This window comes from Platalea leucorodia (assembly GCF_965183815.1).
Source record: "Platalea leucorodia genome assembly, chromosome: 1".
NCBI classification, from domain to species: Eukaryota; Metazoa; Chordata; class Aves; order Pelecaniformes; family Threskiornithidae; genus Platalea; species Platalea leucorodia.
Genome location: NC_138823.1, coordinates 115600985 through 115621674, shown reverse-complemented (window position 1 = coordinate 115621674; position 20690 = coordinate 115600985). Strand labels below are relative to the sequence as shown.

The window sequence follows — 20690 nt, the reverse complement described above, 5'->3', positions numbered from 1 at the left end:
TTAAGACATTTCAATTACCTCAGCTTCAGAGTCCTTCAGTTTCTGAACTTTTTCTTTGACTTTCATCTCAAACACCTGTTCCATTTCCATTTCCATTTTTTTCATTTTGGCTACATGCTCCCTCCTTTCCTCCTCCATCTGTGCCAACGGGCTCCTGCCATAAATCCAGAAGAAGAAGTTAGCTAGTAAGAACTTTTTTTCCTGTCTGTTACATTAGGGCATCTGTAAAAACCAAGATAAGAATGCTGAAGCATTAAGAGAAATAACATTGCTGTATGCACTGCTAGCTTAAATTCAATTTGCATTATTAACTGTTTTGTTAAGCTTTCCTCAAAAAGACATTTCATACAATATCTCTTCCTCCCCCACAACTGATTTACATTACATTTAGGTTAACAGAAACTCTTGTCTTTCTATCTTTAGTAGAACCTGGTCATGGGAAGAGAGGAAATCAAAGTTACAACAAAAAAAATTAGCATCTTCCAAGTGATCTTCAGGCATCTTTTTCTTTCCCATTCAAGTATATACAAAAATTAGTGGACATAATAAAAATTTTAAGAGCATTGCAGATACACGTCCCATTCCCTCTCTAAATCTTCACTGTCCAAAGTGAGCCCAATGGTAAGTTAACATTACAACTGTGTTGAATGCTGTGGTCATACTTTTGAAGAGAAAGCAACTTTGCAAAAAAAGGTCTGGGCAACTGAACATCAGTATTTCATGAAAGTGTTAGTTGGAAGATTTTCCTTTAGAAAGCTATTAATAAACTTAACATAGAAAAATAATGTGCATTACTTTTAATTTTTCTATACACTTTATGGTAACTACTTTTGTGGTTTCTACTGAATTTTTAAAGCTGTAAAAGCTTGCTATCCATGTTATGGTGATACAGGTTCTAAATAGCAAGTTTCACATTAAACATCCAATAAAACAGGATGATTTTGATCTAGTGATGATTGCTACATACAGTCTTTTAAGACTTTTCTGCTGTTCAACAAAGAGCAATCAAAACAAATCACCAGCCTTTTGTTTCAGTTTTGAGTATGTATGGCTTAAAATGACAAAGTTTTAACTACTGTGTTGGTAAAAATGAAGAACTGAATCTATTTGGAACTGTTACAATCAACCAGCAGAGGGCATCTACTGTAACATATGCAAAAGTCACTCAGACCAGCAAATTGTAAAATAGAGGTGGCAAGCCTAAGCCCTATCAAAAATAGTATTTTTGTTTTCATTTCTTAAAAAAAAAAAACCAAAAAAAACAAACCACAACAAACAAACACCAAAAAAACTGATTCTGATCCAAATCATGCAGAAAAAGCATTCTAAAAGGAGAAAGAATTGACTTCCAGTGATGATTGAAACAATTACCAGCATCTATTTTGATTCAGAATTTGCCACTCATTCTTAAAGGAGGTTATATATACATCAAACATAGTTAAGATCTGGTCTGACTATTAATGGCTCATTTTATCCTTCCTGCTGGCCCATTTTCACCAACTAACCATACAGTGAAAGTAATCAATGTCATATGAACTCAAGGCCATATGAACTTTTTCCCCAAATACCAATATTTTAAAGGTGACAGTTGGGGAGGCGAGGAGGAAGAAAATGGTATTTCTATTTAAAAAAAAAAAACAACAAACTGAATCTGAACTAATAGTTGCAAAGCTTGGATTAGTGAGTAAAATGCTATATAATATACAGAACTGAAACTGATCCTCAACCTAATGTTTACTTTAGCCCTTCAAAAGGCCAACTGCTAGCAGCTTTTGTTAAGAAAAAAAAATGGTTAAACACAGGTGAAATACAATAATGCACAAAAATACAAGGAAAATGAAAGAACAGGTGAGTAGCAGTACTTGTGGAAGCTAACCAGCTGTCAAAACAAGACTATTTTCTTGTTGTCACCTTTTAGAAGTGTAAAGTTCTCAAATGTATCTGCTCTTCAAAAATTAACCTAGGAATTAGATCTGAATACTGAGGAATCATAGTTGCAGTTTCTACAGACTTGAAAAGGGAGCCGAACCATCCTTCTATTGACAACCTAACAATCTAATGGGGATGTGATCAGTATTTGAGAAAGTGGTAAAAATCAGTCTTCACAGAAAATTTGATAAAACTAACAAGCGAGCATTTACAGCTGAGAGCTTTACAACATAGGTCACAACTGGTTTTGTTAGATCTTAAACATGTGACATGGCTAAAAGCACATCATCCTGTATTTCAGGATAAAACTATACAAGGGACTTGAAGAAAAATAGAGCTGAAGGAAAAAAACCAAACCACTGAAAGATGTAAAACATTTAACTGATTTTACATGAGGTATGTTAAAACAGCCCTCTAAGTTAATCTATAAAAATAAAAAATTATTCTAGATATGTGCAAAGTGGAACCTCTGCGAGCCAGTAATGAGATAAAACCATGGTCAGAAAAGATTAAAGCAACTAATTCCCCAATCCAATGAAGAGTTGTAAATTTACAGATAAGGATGAAAATTCCACTAATTCTTTATAAGCATCTATATAAAGATGATGGAGCTATGGACAAACTGTGAGAATTTAATAACTTATGCACTTCTACTCATTGTTGAAATTCGACCAAATTCATCTTAAGGCTTAGCCAAAAAGTTTCTAAAGAGGATAGGTTTTTACAGAGATATTTGTTACTGAAAGTATTTATAAATTCCTAAAGTTTACATCAGCACAGCTTTAGAACAAAAAGAAAAAAAAAAAAAAAAAACTGCTAGGGAAAAAAACAATGCCAAGAGCGGGATAACAGGAAACTGTTTTAAATTTGAAACATTAAACAGTGAAACCCTTTTTGTGTTTATAAAATTTTTGTCTTTAAGTTTTTTGGAAAAATTTAAATGACCACTTACATGCCTTCAACTGTGTCAAATCTAAAAAACAAAAAATACAGAGGCTTAGCTTAGCATGCTTTAATAAAACCACAAAACCAAAAAGCAATAATTAAAAAAGTAAATTCATTATTAATAGTTTCCTAAAGCTAATTATGTGCTCCCCCAAAAGCAAATTTTTCACAGTAAAAGGAAAGACTGTTAGTTAAAGCTTGTTATCTTTATTTAAAATTCAATTAGTAAATCACTACACCATGTAAATATTAATGCAGGTTTGATGTGTGGGTACTGTCAGGAATAGTTTCCCTAGAATATGCATGCTTTTAAAGCGATTTTAAATATTTTAGTGACATGAACAACCACTTGCTCTAAACAATTTTTCAGAAACCAATGCCATATCGAGGCTTATCTGTTCAATTAAAAACTGCCACCTAGTAAAGGACATCATATTAAAACCCCATGAATGTTCTTGTGCTACAAAAAGAGCACTTGACTTCAATGGCCAGCAGAGGTCTCACCGGCGGCTGAGCTCAGCTCTGAAGAAGGCTTGGCTGCAACGTCACCTCCCCAGAGCATGACGCGTAACCCGAGCATGCCTTGTGTTAGCACTTCACTAGTACTACAGGAGGGAAAAGAAGTCTGAAAAAAAGATTCTGATATTAAGTCTCACCATATAGTAAGATGGGCTTAATAACATTAGAACCGCTTCACAGAATTCACTAAGAACATAGGCAAAAGGAGTTAGAACTAGTCTAAGCTAAGCATTTAGAAGGACCTGTGCATTGTGTATTTTGTTACCCTGTGTCATGGGTTATTGAACAGATCAGTAGATAGATAAAGTTCATCTTTACAGTGTACAATATGACTTTCAATAAAATAAGGTTTTACTTTTAAACTCACTGAAGATATCAGCTTCATACAGCAAACTGAAAAGATTTCTCAAATTAAAAATTTTACATTTCAGAGCAAATGCTAATTTTTTTCAAGTCATGTAGTACACATGTGAAATTACAATTACCACATAGTTTGAAGAAACAAGTTATCCACATATGTGAAAACTACCCTTGACATTTTATTTTATTTTTTTTAATGGCTGGGATGATGATAATTTGAGGAAATCAGACACTAAACCTAAAATACAAAAAGACCACATAATCATGGAAAATAACATGCTTTGGATTGCTCTTAGGTCAATGAGTTACTTGTAGAACAGTCAATTAGTTTCACCAAATCAAAGGAGACAAATCAGAGAGAAAATTATCAACTGGACAGAAGAAACCAATTCATCTGCACAGTTGTTATTAAAACTTGTAGCACATACTTCTATTTGTTTTCATGTTTGCATTTTTGTTCAAAGAAATATGTTAACATTTGCATGAAAAACAAAGATCTGCTAAGGTCACAAAAATACAGCTGTTTTAAAGGTGCAAAAGGTCAATCCAGTCTCCAACAGCTGCCAGTAGGAGATACTTTTGGAAAAGTGCAAGAACCACTGCATGTGTATCTCCTCTTTTATGCCTACCCTCACAGCTTACAAAAGAACAGCTTAGGAGTTTCCAGAGCCAGAGACTGTATCTGTATTTAACAGTATGCTTGTAATACCACCAGGTAGCATCAGAGCATGTCTCAATTCTCATACAGAGATAGAGGATCAGAAAGAATCAGATTTCCAGTGGACAAGTCAAATATTGCTCCATTTTGAGACACAGACACTTCTTTCAAAAGGCAAGCAGGCAAGCATAAAATTCCTAAGGGGATACACAGATAAACTGTTAATATCTGTTCTTCCCTCTTCCAGTTAATTTCCAGGAAGACACATGGTTATTAGGAAAATTCCTTCTATGCTGCTTCAACTATTTCAAAACTACGAAAACACATCGAAGCCAAAAAAGCATGTTAAAACTTAAAAAACCAAAATGCTGCGGCTCCACACATGGATAAGGTAACAAGACAAGAATAGCATCAGCTGCTTCATAACCAGTATATACATTCAAGAATTTTATTTATTTATTTATTAAGTCACTCTATGTTTGGAGAAACAAACTCTAAGGAAAGGTTCAAAATATTTCTTAAAAGTTTGCAATAGATTGTGCCATATTCCAGATGGCTGAATGAAACAAACTGTGAAAATTTATTTCTTCTCTTGGGAAAAAAAAAAAAAAAAAAAAAAAAAAAAAAAAAAAACCCAAAAACCTTATAGCTAAAAGCACCAGTTGTTTTTATTCACTTCTGAGCTGCAGTACTGCAGTGTTCTGAGCAACAGATTTCTTATGCAGAAAATTGTTCCAAAAGGCACGTTTATCTAGAAATATTCAGGTGGGATAGCACAGTGACCTGAGATGGCAGAAGGTGCAAAAGTTAGCGTGCTTCAGAAAGCAGAGTAATTCCAGACCCTCTTAGCATAAATTCTAACTAAAAAAGAAATCTCAGCAATGCTATCACCAATTGACTGGGTGGGTGGTGGTGGTGGTGGTGAATGAACGACACGAAAACAGTTTTTAAACCTTCTGGTAGATGCATTTATACAAAAACACATCTTATATTTGCAATATGGGAATAAAAAATAATAAAAAAATCAATGCGTTATTCTTTTTAAGAAGAATGCAGAATAACCAATCCTTACTTGAATTAGGTAACAGACAAAGTCTGTAGGTGCAGACTAACACAAATGTAAGCAGGCACAAACAAAAAGTGGTGAAAGTGTTATCAATAAAATTAAGGCTTTTCTGAATCCACGGAAAACATACTAAGATTTGGAAAGGGATAAAAATAGTATTAACAGCACAAGAAAATGAGAACAACTTCCTCTGATAGTCAAAATTGTAATGAAAAAGTGTAACTTTTCAGTACAGTAACAGTAAATAATAGTACAGTAAAAAGTATAGTAATAGCAAGGTAGAAGTCCTGGAAGAAATGCAGAATTTTGTTTGACACTACTGTTAACACACTATCACCTCAGCAAAGAGAAAGCTGGCTTAAGTTCTTGCGCTCAAGCACATTTTCTTCTCTGATGTGCCCACCTGCACCGTTTTGTTCTCAAATGTGCGAACTACCTCACATGACCCCCACCCCAATTTTCCCCACAGTGACCACCTCATTTAGTAATTTTACTTCTTAAAAGCCCTCCTCTCCCTGCCACCAACACTGTACTGTTATGAGAACAAGTGTGGCTTGAGAAATATTTCTAACATACTTGCTATATGCGTTCAGAAGCCTTGAAATACAAGTCAGAGATAACATGATGGCAATAAACATGACAGTGAGAAATGAGCACTGTGTTATGGATACACATATTTGAATACTATTCTTTTTAAGACTTGACCTCACTAGAAACTTTACCTAAACTTAAGTACACTTTTGAAGAGTTGATATAACTGACATACATTATTATATTTTTTGTCAGTGCTGAGGAGGGAAGCCTCATGTAGGCTCACTCTAGATGAAACTAAATCACATCCACTTAAATCATTCCCTCACAGGCACTTTCAAAGCATTAAGATAGTGTAGAACAGACACTCCTTTAGTGAAAAATGGCTTTGCAACTGTCATATGGATGGGAACAGCAGATATTTCCAGCTAATTTCAGGGATCTTTCTCAGGAAGAACAGCTATAATTTGGCATATCATTAGCTGAACAGAATATTACCCTATATTTTGGTTGAGAAATTTGTATTTAAATATAATACAAATAAAAAAGAGTATCACTAATTACTAATTATTTAATCACTAATTATTGTTTATACAATTGACACATGTAGAGAAGGAAAAATATTTAAATTTAAGAGCGTAGCTATTCTCAAATAGCATTATCAAATGAAAAATACAGTAGAGCCTACTTTCAAATCTTCCAATAATTTCATCAGGTTGGCAAACAACTTGCTGTCTGAGGTAATTAAAATGACATACTAGGGTTAAAAAAAACTAGCAACAACAAAACCCAAAAACCCTGCATTGCAACTCTCCTCTCACAAAAGATAAAGATGTTGCAATAATTTCCCTGCCATGATAAGCAACCCCAGAAGTAGCCAGGGCAGCATTTCAAAGATGACAGTACTGCATCTGGATTTTCAGAGTTTCTCAACAAACATTAACCCATTCTTCTCAAAAACATCCCTGACACTGAATATTGGGCATTCATACCAAAAGAGCCAATAATTTCAAAAGCAGTATATATACACCGAAATAGAAACACTAAGGCACAACAACTTTGCAATAAGTACTAGTGAAATAAAACTTACGAACTGAAATAGTAAACGTAAGGATTCTCTTCAGAACTGAATCTAAGTAAAACCCAGTTATTTAACATAAACCAGTGTAAACCTTAGTGAAATAGAAAAACACAAATCATAAGTAAACCAGAAGTATACAGTGTTCAGACCAGAACACACTGAAGAGGCAACTGACTAGAGGATAAATACAACCAAAACCATCTCCCCCCACCTCAAAACCCCATCACACATACACAAAACCAACCAACCAAAAAAAGAGCAAAAAGATTAAAAGCACAATACAACCTTAACAAGAACTTACTTTGTTAGCTGCCCTTTATTTTTGTTGTTGTCAACACCGTTGTATGTAACAGCTGCCAGTTTTCTGCTTCTGTAGTTCTCATAATGTACGTTGTTAGTGACATCCTTCAGGTCCTGCATATGAGTTCTGTCAATAAGTGTAATTTATCAGCTTAGTGCACAAATACAAAACACCATCTGAAAAATCAGTCCATGTTCATTTTGCAAATTCACTTAAATTATATCCCTCCATTAACATCCCATTCCCCACAATGTCATCATTCTTCCATTTAAATTAGAGCTGTCAAGACAGCAAAGTCACAGAAATACCAGATTATTTTGCACTGAACTATCTCAAGTTTGCTATATTCCAAACATTAACTTACAGGACCAATCTTTAGAAAATTTGAGCTCTGTGGATAAACTTGCAAGTATTTGGAGAACAGATATGAAAACTGTGTATTACTACTGTAGTATGTGCGCCAAAGCATGTCAGGCAAGAAACAACAAACAAGCCAAAACTACTTAGTTTCTATCTTTTAAGTCTGCAAAAGCTAAATGTAAAGTTCAAGACTAAGATACAAACATTAGCTTCCTTTAATAATTTTACATCATTAGCTTGGAGAAAAGCAACACTTAATAATCAAACCAACAGCTGTTGCAGCAGATGTCACTTACTGACCTGCTGTGAGTATAGGACTCAACGCCTAACCCAGCAAAGTGCAGGCAGTCTGGCTTTAGATAACTGCAGCACTGAAAATTTAAAACAAAAATGCCTACAACTAAGTACACATCAGCACTAACAGACAACTCGGGTTCCTATGGCTTATCACAATTTTTAAGAACAAGTAATCAGAAAGTAAAGAGAACTATTTAAAAAAATAATCACCACCACCACTGCTTGCTAAATATGTGGTTAAACAAGGTATCATAAAGTTTAAGATACTGTATAGAATTAAAAATATGGGGATTAATATGAACTCACTAGCTCAAATCCTTTTTTCTCCAATGCGTGACTTTCCAATCTCTCAGACATACTAGAAAACTCAATGTTACCTGTAAGTTACTTACCTTATCAACATGTTCCTCAGAATTGTGAAGTCACAGTGTTCACCATTTTCAACTGCAGAAAGAGGTAAATTTTTGTTGAGACGCCAACCAAAATATGTGCCTTACACAGAGGTAAAGCTTTTAGATGTCACCCATCTCCTACGTTCATTCCAACAAAGATTACTTCCAGCCTTTCCTTACTCAAACAGTATGTGTGTTAACAGTAGGAAAGCATTAACAATATAACTATATCGATATATCTCACCAAAAGTTCTGCTCCTCTAAACCATACTGGCGAACTGTACAGTACAGCAGATTAAGCTACCAAAACAGAAACAGTTTTGCCAGCTTAACTAACTTTATGATTCTTTGGAGGCCCTGCCAGCACAGTTGTATAATTAAGGATCAGACACTAACTGAAGACCTCAGTCTACATCCCGCTATATCCAAAACCCTTAGAAGACAGACTTAATGCAGCCTGTTTCTCCCCGCCCCACCAAATGAGTTGCAAAAGTCGCCATTTTAATTTTAATGTGAATTTAGTTCTTTATTAACTAAGCAAAGGAAGGTTGTATATTTTATTTGATGCACCTGCCTACAGACCAAAAGAGAGCATTGGCAGCTGTCATTAGATGCCACCTATTCCACCATGCCTTCTCATCCCATTACTGTTGAAGAGGCTGATGCTGGGAGCGGCATTTCCCTGACAGATAATGAAAGGACACTGGAGAAAAATGCACACCCCAGAACTCTCTGGTGTGCAGGTAGAGAAGGCAACACGCAAAAAGCACGCACAAAAGAAAGGCATGAGGCAGGTTCCAATGTGCCCCTGAAGTACGGATGAACATTTTCATGGGAAAGAGGAAGAAAAACAAGGATCAAGGAATTAAAATAACCCAAGTAAGTTCAGTGAATCCTACAGAAAAACGAAGCACGTAGCTTCTTTGTGTGTTCATCTTGTATCTGGCACTCCTGCATTATTTTATTCCATGGTTTTACTGAAACTGGTAAGTTCTGCTCAGATAGTACATGAAGTCACACTCCCAAAAAAGCATCATCTCCAAGTATTCTGTCCTTAGCTGGCAGACTCAAAGCCACTTAAAGAGGTTCCTATTAGTTAGGCTAGTTCTTCCCTTCCAAAAGTTGTACAATCACATGAGTGTGAAAAATTTATTAAGTTTGTTTTAAAATAAAGAAAAGCAGCACCATTTTATACATCTCCAAATGTTAACGCATGAGCCTTAAATAAAGCTTGATCCTCTCTGGTGCAGCTGGTTTTTACTTTCTGCCAAACCTCATTTCCTGCCAGACACGCACTTCAAAGTGCTACAGCATTTCTCTTTAAAGTACTGGTCCATACCCCACTTGTTGGTTGGGGTTTTTTTGGTCTATTTTACACTGCATCCAATTTATACTCCATTGCCCTCAGAAGGCAGAAAAGGGGGGGGGGGGGGGGGGGGGGGGGGGGAGCAAAATCTTCTCTTTATTCAATACATGTACACTACAAGGAAAAAGTTCAATGATCATGGAAAAAACAGTGTAATAGTGATTGTTTCACTATACAATACAGCATGGTGCCATGTGCCATTTGAAATAAGTCAACAGCATTAAAGCACGAACGATGGTTGCCAGAAGTACATGCAGTTATCTTCAAGCCTCTATAACAGCAGAAAATAAGTTTGAAATTAATTAAAAAAAAAAAAAAAAAAAACTCTCAGAAGTATTCAATTAATTACCAGGTACCTTCCTGTTGCTACACCCCAGCAATTAAGACTCATATGTTTTGGGGAAAAAACCAAGTTCTTCCAGAAACTTTAAATTGAATTTATGCTAGTCAAACTGATCAAATTAACATTTATAATGTGAATACTCTAGAAAGAAGAATTTAAGAAATACATAGTTTTTATACGAAGAAAATTAAAATAAGAATGCTAGCAAACAGTTGTAATCTAAGCCTCCTCATTAACTGCAATAAGTTACTATAGGTTCTACAATTCCTCAGTGAGGCTTCAACAGGAATCTGCTTGCAAAGTTACACGTTGCTGAACCTTCACCTTGTTCCAAGACTGTCAGAATAACAAAATAGTAAATTCAATAAATTTCCAGACAAAAGCACATTCAAATTAAGCATTTTAAACATTTCAAATACAGACTAATGTCTAATAAGTTTTAAATGGATAAAAATAATGAGAAAGCCTTACCTTCTGCAACACCCCATGGGTACTGCCTTCCTCTAACTCTCTTGCCATTGACTTCAATGATCGTATTACTACCTACCACAGCAAGAGGTAAACGGTCCTACAAGATAAAGTATTACTTTAAAAATCGAAATGTCTACTGCCAAGAGATACTGAAAGCATGCCTACATATAAACTTGACGTAAGCTAGTTTGGTGCTATAACACTGCAATGCAGCTTACCCAAAGTGCAAGGATAGTTATGTTTACTGACCTCTGCCTGGTTTAATGGCATATATACACCCCCCCCCCCCCCCCGCTCTGAAATTCCTTACACTGTTGTATTCTGTAAATCTAGTTAAGAAACAGACATTACTGTTACTTAGCAAGCTAAGCAGCAGGCAAACCATTTCCTGTTTACTCAATTGCACAGTAATTATTTATCAATTCATATTCCCACTGGCTACAAGGACTGCTACTTTGACTGGATTTCAGTTTTCAAAGGTTTGGCAAAGAACTACTTCAACTTCTTGTTTTCAGCTGCACCAAAAATCCTTCCAGTGTAACAAGCGACAAAGGAGCCAAGAGCAGCTTCAAGTAGCTGAAAGGAACAGTGTACAAAGCTAAGCATTTTTGACTTTTGTCCTTTTATTCTGCTCTTCTCCTTTAGGCTGAGTCCCAGAATATCTTCCATTTGTGCTATTTATCTATCCTAGGTGATTCCCACAGTAACAAAAAAAATTCAAAAAAAGCTCTTACAGGCTATTAAAGCTACTGAACAAACAGAAGCAAGGCTCAGGAAACATATACAAAATGGACTCCAACATAAAAGAACAAACCAAAAACATGAGTAAACAAAGAAAAAGCCTTTCAACAGCCTGACAGTCCTTTTGATTTTCTTTAGTCATTCATCTCCATTAAGGTTTCAGTATATCAGTCGGACAGCTATTAACTGTAGTACACGCACTCTGTGCCACTGTGCACCTCTGTCAAAGACAATCCCTGCCTCCTTCAGAGCTCAGAATCAAACAAAATGTGGTAAGTGGATAAAAGTCAAATAGGGATGGAATAAAAAGAAAGTGATCTTCTAAGAGTTTATTAAATGAACATGTGATCTAGTGCTCTCGTTCTGAATTTTAGCCATTACAGGACTTAAGTCATCTGTCTAAGAGTGCCGTTCATTGCCTCTCCTGAGGAACAGTGACTCTTACAACAGCTTTACATCTGATTTCTATCTTCTAAGCATTTTGGTGGGCTCTTCATTAATGACAAAAGGCTTTTCACTCTTTACACATACACCCCCCCTTAAGCAGTTTTTCAAAAGAAAATTATTTACCTTTATCTTTTTAACAATCTTATTTTCTTCTTCATCATCTGTTTCTGGAAATTCATATATTTTAATTTTGTGTTCTTGGATTTCTTTCATTATCTAAAAACAAAAATATGTGATTTGTTGGAGGAATTCATACTTTGTAATAACTATTTCTTGCTGCAGTTTGGTTCTCCCTCCTTTTGTCTGACAGGTAAGATCCTTGCATATTAAGGTGACCAAGTTAACATCACAAAACTGGCACATGTTTAACACCACCAGGTGACCCCAAGGGATTATCAGCATGACCATCTCTCCTTAGCCAGAAGACAGGATCAGAGCCAGAGCCTCACAGCTAACAGAATTCTATCCATCAATATAAGGCAGCAAAAATGAACCTAAGTTTTCTACAGTGAGGCAAACAGATTTACACTAATGGGCATTCTACCTGCACATGCAAAAACTAATACAATACAGCTTAAATTCTCAGAGTAGTCTTGCAATTGACGCCCTTAAAAAAAAAAAAAAAAGATTTGAATAGATAACTGCAGGCACACTTCAGCCCTTTGAGTTCCCAGAATAGCTACTGATGTCACTCCTTTTCTGTTTCTAGCTCACCTGAGCATCAGTTGCTTGAAGCAGGATCACCTGCCTATTTTAATAGAGCTTGTGACAGATGGACTGACTCTAGTGGTTAGTTGTGTTGAAAAATATTTGCAAGCACTAATGAAAATTTAAGAATAACTGACAGCGTCATCAAAAATGAGACTGTAGTGTTTTGGCGCTCGATTTGTCTGAAAGGTATTTTTAAAAACAAGCTGATTAGTTTTCCAGAATTTTAGAACGGAAAAATATTAGACCATTTAGCTGACAGCTACACTGCAGAGCCCTGGGGAATATTTCTGGTTCATGGGTTTGCAATCTTGTAAGAACATAACTTTCCAATTCATGCAAGGACTTATTTTTAAAGTTTGATTTGGGAAAGTCTCCCCTATTTAACACCAACTCGTTGATAAAGCTGCTGATATAGTAAGAAATATTCTGTGTTCTACCATTTTTCCCCCCCTTTACATAAAAAAAAACCCTCATGAAATGCAACCAAAACAGACTTTAGGTCTATAGCACCTTGCTTAAGTTTCTCCAAGGCAAAAAATTTCCTTTAATTTTTAGTCTTAAATCAAGAGTTTTGCACACAACATCTCTTAATGCCAACTTCTTTTCAGAACCTGTGTTCTTCTAAAACTGGGACTGGACACAGTTCAATAAAACAAACTTATGTCTTGTCTTGTCCTGTTCTGCGTCCTCCTTATCCTCCTCATACAATACGCAAAGCCTAAATGTTCTACTCTGATCACGTAGTTGAAATAAAACTTAAACCACTTGGAGACATTAATACCAAATTTATTCTACAAATACAAAGAAATTATATCAGTTGTATCAATGTTAGAATTATCTCACCATCTTTAAAATGCATCACCACAGCCCAAGACTGAATAACAGGTATTCTGATTCTCATTTAATACCTGAGGCATCTTTAATAAATATAGCACATCAACATGAAAATGAATACCACAATACAATCAATAATACTGTAATACTATTAAATACCCTTTTTTTTTTTTTTTTTTTTTTAAAAAACACACAACTTCTGTTAGGCACCTAAACCTTGAAAGCTCCCTTCCTCCCTTACTGATTTTTATCTCAGCAGTGAGTTATTTCACTTGGCCAAGAATCATACTACACTTGAAACCTCTTCCCCTGAGGATAGAAACAAAACTATTTCACCAAGAAATATAATTAAATCTAGAGATATAAATTACTTAGCTTTGCTGTCTCAAGTCATTGCTTCAGGGTTTAAACTTTGCATGTAAGAAGTTAAATCTCACGATTTCCCTAGGGATCGACTTACTAAATTATCCCATGTTGTAAATATTAATCTTTCAACTCACCTGTTTTTTAAACTGTTGGCATTCCTCGGGTGTAAGTGTGTCTGCTTTGGCAATAAGCGGAATGATATTCACTTTTTCATGCAGGCGCTTCATAAACTCTATATCCAAAGGCTTAAGTCTGAAAGACAGCATTAGAGCTTTGCAATTTATATTAATTAAACAAGAATGTACAAATGATTTGAGATTTGTCCTGACAACTACTCTTAAGACACTGATTTACGAGTGATAGATGCTTGAATGAAATTCAAAAAGGCTACCTGCAACTGCTATAGGAAATCCTCTAGAATTGTATACCAGAGGAAAAAGTCATAAGTTAATATTACTAGTAGTCATGAGACTTCTGCTAGCTGAAATTACGCTCATTTAAGCAAGTGATAAGAACTCTTCTATGAAGGTAGTAAAGCTTGTGTCATTAGCTGGAAGATAGCTCCATTTAAAGCCTGACTGGTAAGAGTTTAGAGTCGTGAATCATGTTCAGTTCACATACACAGTTTCTGTTTCTGAAAGTCAGGTTTCTTTGTATGCTTCTTCTTGAGAGTGGGCTGTGTGATTTTTTTATACATTTGATTGCTGAAGACAGTAAACTCTGTGGCCTGTGTACAAATGAAGCAGAAACATCTCATGTCTAAATCACTATGTATAACAAAAAGACCACTATGAAAGTGGATGACAATGACATAAAAACTAAAACACCCACCACATGGGTATATAAAACCATCAATGTGGATCAAAGTGGTCAATATTTCCTGCTTGCTAAAGTAAAGCCACGGAGGTTTTGATGCATTAATGCTTCAGAATTATAGCAAGTTTAGTCAGGCTTAAAGGATTCACTTAAAGGATTTAACAAGATTATTTCTCATATAAAAGAAATTAGGATTAGGAACATTAAAACCAGATTCATTTGGTACTCAAATTTAGCTTCTTCTCCAAACCATATATAAAAGAATAAAGAAAACGTTAAAGAACACATACTTAACTTCACTTTAACATTTTCTACCTGCCACTGAATTTCTCAGCTTCTCCACATTTTTCCATTAAATAGCTAACACTAATGCATGTCTAGATTAAGAGCACTGGTTTGGCTATCCATTCACCTTAATATGCTTTCCCCCTCCTCATTTCAAAAAAGCTACCTGGGACAACACCAGGTTGAAGGGCAGTTGCCGAAGCAGAAGAGTTTAGAATGACAACAGTGCTCACCTCAAGGTCTTGAGTTTAGAGTGGAGACTGAAGCAGGAAGCCTTTACATAAAAATCCTACAATTGCAGAAAGAGGCTGCAATTCATTATCACCCCATTCACTTACCTGGAAGGCTCCTCCTGCCCCTTCACTCTCTCCCCCTATCCCCACACAAACTAACCTATCAGTTCAGATGTTTATGGGGATACCAGGTAAAAATGGTGGGACGCATTAAATGGAAGGTCCTAACCTGCAATTTTTTTTTTCCTTTATAAACTGTAACAAGCTGGCTTTTACAAATGTATTAAGTCATAACGACAAACAGAAGTAAATTCACCTACAAATGCTTTAATTCAATGTAAATACAATCATGCATTAAAAGTGATTACTCAAAAGGTTACATGTGCTGCTGTCTGCACAGGAAACATGACCGAATACTGCACCGCCACAAAAACCAGGTAGGAAGTGAGCAACGTCCTTTCAGAAAAGACAGTATCTTAAAAGAGGAAATGCATGCTAACGGCAGCACCATTTTTCTCTGTGCTCCATTCATTTCCTTAATTAGATGACAGTTCCAAGTATTTACTCCAGTAATTGAAAAACACTATGCAAACCTAGCTCAACTTTACACTTCCCACCTCCCCCCCCAAAGAATAACATGAAATACCTGTATAAGGAACATACTTTTCCAGCTTTTAGCCTCACAATTTTAGTGACCAAAACTTAATTTATCTCAAGCATTACCTTCATTTCTCCTTACAAACAATTTGTACCTCCCACTGGTTTAGAAAGTTTTAACAGAGAAGAGGGGTGTGGGGGTGTGGAGGGAAGACAATCTTTTTTTGAAGAATCTGAAAGTTAGATCAAAAAGACTGACTAACACAAGGAATGGATCATCTTCCCTTTATTTAAATTTTGATTTTGCACACTAGTAAAACCATGTATGTCAAGGATTCAGGTGTTTGCATTTAAAATTGACATGCATGTTAAGCAAAACTGACATTACAAACATGCATGTTGAACAACAACAGCAAAATGTTTAATTAAGGCAAGTTTAAGGGAAAAACAAACAAACAAACAAACAGTTTAAGAAAAACTCTTCTCCACCCCCCAATATTTCTTTCCAAATTTGAGAAGTCTGTCTAGTTCAAAATTATTAGAACCATTCCAAAGGTAGCTACAGAAGCTGAGCATAATGGAAGTGTTGATCTGCCTGAAGGTAGGAAGGCCCTACAGAGGGACCTGGACAGCCTGGATCAATGGGCTGAGGTCAACCATATGAGGTTCAACAAGGCTCAGTGCCAGGTCCTGCACTTGGGTCACAACAACCCCATGCAACGCTGCAGGCTTGGGAAGCAGTGGCTGGAGAGCTGCCTGGCGGAAAAGGACCTGGGGGTGCTGGCTGACAGCCACCTGAACATGAGCCAGCAGCGTGCTCAGGTGGCCAAGAGGGCCAATGGCATCCTGGCTTGTATCAGAAACAGCGTGGCCAGCAGGACCAGGGAGGTGATAGTGCCCCTGTGCTCGGCACTGGTGAGGCCACACCTTGAGTACTGTGTTCAGTTTCAGGCCCCTCACTACAAGGACATTGAGGTGCTGGAGCGTGTCCAGAGGAGGGCAACGAAGTCGGTGAAGGGTATGGAGCACAAGTCCTATGAGGAGCAGCTGAGGGAGCTGGGGTTGTTTAGTTTGGAGAAGAGGCTGAGGGGGGACCTTATGACTCTCGACAACTACCTGAAAGGAGGTGGTAGCGAGGTGGGGGTCGGTCTCTTCTCCAGGTAGCAAGCAACAAGACGAGAGGAAATGGCCTCAAGTTGTGCCAGGGGAGATTTAGATTAGATATTAGGAAAAATTTCTTCACGGAGACAGTAGTTAGGCATTGGAACAGACTGCCCAGGGAAGTGGTGCAATCATAGTCCCTGGAAGTATTTAAAAAGACATGTGGATGTGGTGCTTAGGGACATGGTTTAGAGGTGGACCTGGCAGTTAGGTTAATGGTTGGACTTGATGATCTCAGAAGTCCTTTCCAACCCTAATGATTCTATGATTCTGTAATAGTTGGCATTTTTCACTGCCTGAGGAATATTCCTCAGAATTCCTTCATTACTCCCTTCAACAAGTTTTACTTTTGACCCATACTATAGAATAGGCTACTTGTCTTCTCCTCCTTCTGGTTTTGAAGGTATTACTTAGGAGTCTGACAAATTTAATCAGTTATAATACAATGATAAAATGCTAAGCAACCAATTTCAGATATAGTCAATCTGCATCTAATACACCCTGGAAATGCAGTTCTCTCTCTCTACCACTAGATAGAAGTCTGATCAAGTTAAACACTAAGTAGGGGAGGCAGATTGCATAATAATTGAAAAAAATCCAGAATGCCTATATTGAAATTGTCACTAGATAAATATTACACCCCAGATGAATTAAAGCATGCATGAAACTTCCCATCTTTAATTTACCGTTAAAATCAAAGCGAGGGAGGAAGGGAACAAGAATGGAAAGGAAAAATCCTGTTGCTTGAAGTGTGAACCAGTTTCTCCTTCTAATGTCAACAAAAGACATATAGATCACAAATAGACATGGCACTTGTGAACACCTGTGTATTTTTCATTGTTCTAATACTATTTTTCTTGTTATGTAATTAATGCACAATCATGTTTTCTAGTGGTCTAACTTATTACTTGTCTGGCTTGCTGATGTTTGACAAGCCAAAGCAAGCTCATCTTTGAAATTAAGCATGGTGTGCAGGCCATTAAGAAAACCCTATTTGGAACTTTACATAACTAAGAATGCCAAATTTGAATGTTTATCTAAGATAAAAGACATAGAAAGGAAACATAAAATACACTAATACGAACCCATGTCCTGAAGGAGCAATGAAGTATAAACAACACTGCACTCTATTATCTGGCATCTGACGTCTGTTCACTCGAGATTCTGCATTCAGGTAGTCCTCAAATTTACTGTCAATGTAGTCGATAACTGGCTGCCAACTGCAGAGGTTACATGAATAAAAACCTGTAAGTTATATCATTTATGTAAAAAAGTCTGTCTTTGCTAAAAAATAGATGCAGGCTATTTCCCCGTGGCTTGCCTTTTTTTTTTTTTTTTTTTTAAATGAAGAGACTTTAACACAACACATTTTAACTGACCAGCTCCTCAACATACAACTGAGTTACATAGCTCTGAAGATACAATCTGTGAGTTCACTGAAAAACCCTTTCAAACACAATTACCTTCATTGTAACAGCATTAAATAGAACACTTAAGAACAGTAGCCAAAGGAATACGCTTTACTGGTCACATCTTGTGACAGCACAGAAGTTGGTTCTGCACATTGCATGTGTGGATAAAGAGCCAATGCTCCATTCACTTTAAAGGGAAAAGCTGACAGCATTTCAATCAAGTTATAAAGGTACTTGGAACTACAGTAGTTGAAGTTTTCAGCTAACTGAAAAGTTTAAAAGCGTTCATATTTTAACTGAAGATCGAAGTGTGCATTTAGAAAAGGTCACAGGGTATTGTATCTCACACACACACACAAAGTACAATTCAGAATTATTGTGGGAGAACATACAAAGAATGTCTTACCAATTACTATTATCCACAGCATCTCCAAATCCTGGTGTGTCAACTATTGTAAGTAGTAACTGAACACCACCCTCTTTGATTAAAACTTTTGACTGCTCAACCTGTAAAATGAATAAAGTAAGATTAAATTTTTAGCAATTTAGTCGCCCATCTTAAACACTGGGAAAACCATCCAATGAATAACAAATCTGACAAAGAATTGCTAACTTTTCTGCTTCACAGTGATACTGGGGGGTCCGTGTTTTGCTTATAAAATCCCAATAATTTGATAATCTTTTGTTTGTTTGTTTTTTAAAAGAAAAAAGGGTCATAATTTAAATAAAGTCAGTGATAAAAGAACTCATCTAAATATATAGGAGATCTTAATATTTTATCTCCTGTCAAAACAGGAAAAACCCTAACGAACAATACTAATGCCAGTATTTAAAAAAAAAAAAAAAAAAAAAAAGTTCTGAGATATCCAGACATTCTGATACACCAGGCATTATACTTGCTGAAATTGTTAACTTTAGTCACTTCAAAGAAAATCACACTTTTCAAAACTAATCCTCCCCCCAAGCACCTTAGACACTACATTTCTAGTCCTGTTAACGTATTTTTAAGAATACATTTATTCTTCAGCTAGTATAATGCCTGGGAAAGGAATCACAGAAAGTGATGGCCTCCTGTTACAAACAGATTGATATTGGAAAGTAATACAATCTAGCTGCAATCTGCTGAGCGAGACCTCATGTGACCGTAATGGATTGGTTCCTGTTAGCTCAGGTCACTGATGGAAACCTGGCTCCGAAGGCAACTGCATCAGCACAAGGCATGATGCAAGACCTGGGCGTGGGAACGCCTGCCTCGAGTTGTGACCACCCATCTGCAGTACAGCTCAGTCAGCTTGCAGTAAGCACGTCACAACACAGAAAGTTTAGGCTAAACAGCAAATGGACTGCTACCCCTTTCTTTCTACTCGTATCTCAGTAATTACTGATAATGCCAATGTCAGGTGTATCTGCCTGAGAAAGCGCTGTACACCACTGACCATCAGTCAGTCTGATCCACAGCAGTAAGAAATGACAAACTCATGTTAGCATACTGGTTCTTTCCAATTGCTCACACGTTTAATCATACTTTTTTCCCCTGATATTAAGACAATTTCTATTAAATCACTAGTGATGCCATTTTCTAGATATGGATTCAAGAAATCAACCATGCGAGCCATTTATTCAGAGCCACACACGAGTTGGCAGACATTGATGACACCTTGTTGCTCATTCCTTAACATTTCTTAAGCCTCCTGAACCCTAACTGGGGAGAGAAAAGAAAGTTAAACGTAACTAGGTGAACACCTGCAAGAACATTCAGTAATGAATTTTCAGAGAGTAGAAACTTGGATAATAAATCCTATCTGGATGGTCTCTTGACCAGCTCAAGATTTGAGAGAGATCGTATCAATGCTGTTTAAGCGCTTGCACATCCCTACGTAGGTGAACCAGACTCTCTCACAGCCACACCTGAACATTGTTGTAAACACTTTGCCATCACTGGTTATGTGATGCAATGTAAATCTACAAGATAAATTACCATTCTGCAAAAAGTCAAACTAAATACGTCTTGCACAAGCAAAACAATGATTCCGATTCAGAAGACAATATACAGAAACACAGAAAACAGTAACTGACTGCAAAGAAAGCTCCATATTTAAACTCTAAGTATGCAGGATGCTATTTTTATCTACTTATCAGTAGGGACCCTACCCAAGCTAGATCAATCCCTTTCACTGCTAGGTCTCAAAAAATTAACTCGGCTACAGTATGGCTGTGTACAGCATGCAATCGTCATGAGCTGGTTCCTCACCTAACAAAAAGACAAAAAAAATTCAGTAAGGCATCTTCATAAAACAAGAGTCCCCAACACTGGGCTACCTGGATGCTAGTCACAGAAGAATCCAGGTTGGGGTGGACTTCAAGGCCACCCAATTCAATCTCCTACTTGAGCAAGCCTTACTGCAAGGTTAGGAAGGTCTTAAAAAAAAAAAAAAAAAAAGACCCAACACACACACACACCAGACTAA

At 36.6% G+C, this 20690-nt stretch overlaps 1 protein-coding gene across 2 annotated transcripts in view; it reads right to left on the bottom strand.

Moving 5' to 3' along the window:
- The window catches only part of SEPTIN7 (septin 7), a 64283-nt gene that overhangs the window by 3681 nt on the left and 39912 nt on the right, over positions 1-20690 (bottom strand). The window contains exons 3-11 of one of the 2 annotated variants that reach the window (XM_082309089.1): positions 18629-18729; positions 17896-18030; positions 13853-13970; positions 11931-12023; positions 10620-10716; positions 8440-8491; positions 7391-7516; positions 2882-2902; positions 19-154 (exon numbers count right to left, since the gene is read on the bottom strand). In XM_082309089.1, the coding sequence (XP_082165215.1) occupies positions 19-154; positions 2882-2902; positions 7391-7516; positions 8440-8491; positions 10620-10716; positions 11931-12023; positions 13853-13970; positions 17896-18030; positions 18629-18729 (879 nt within the window). The remainder of the gene's footprint in view (positions 1-18; positions 155-2881; positions 2903-7390; positions 7517-8439; positions 8492-10619; positions 10717-11930; positions 12024-13852; positions 13971-17895; positions 18031-18628; positions 18730-20690) is intronic. The other variant, XM_082309090.1, reaches the window with a different exon arrangement.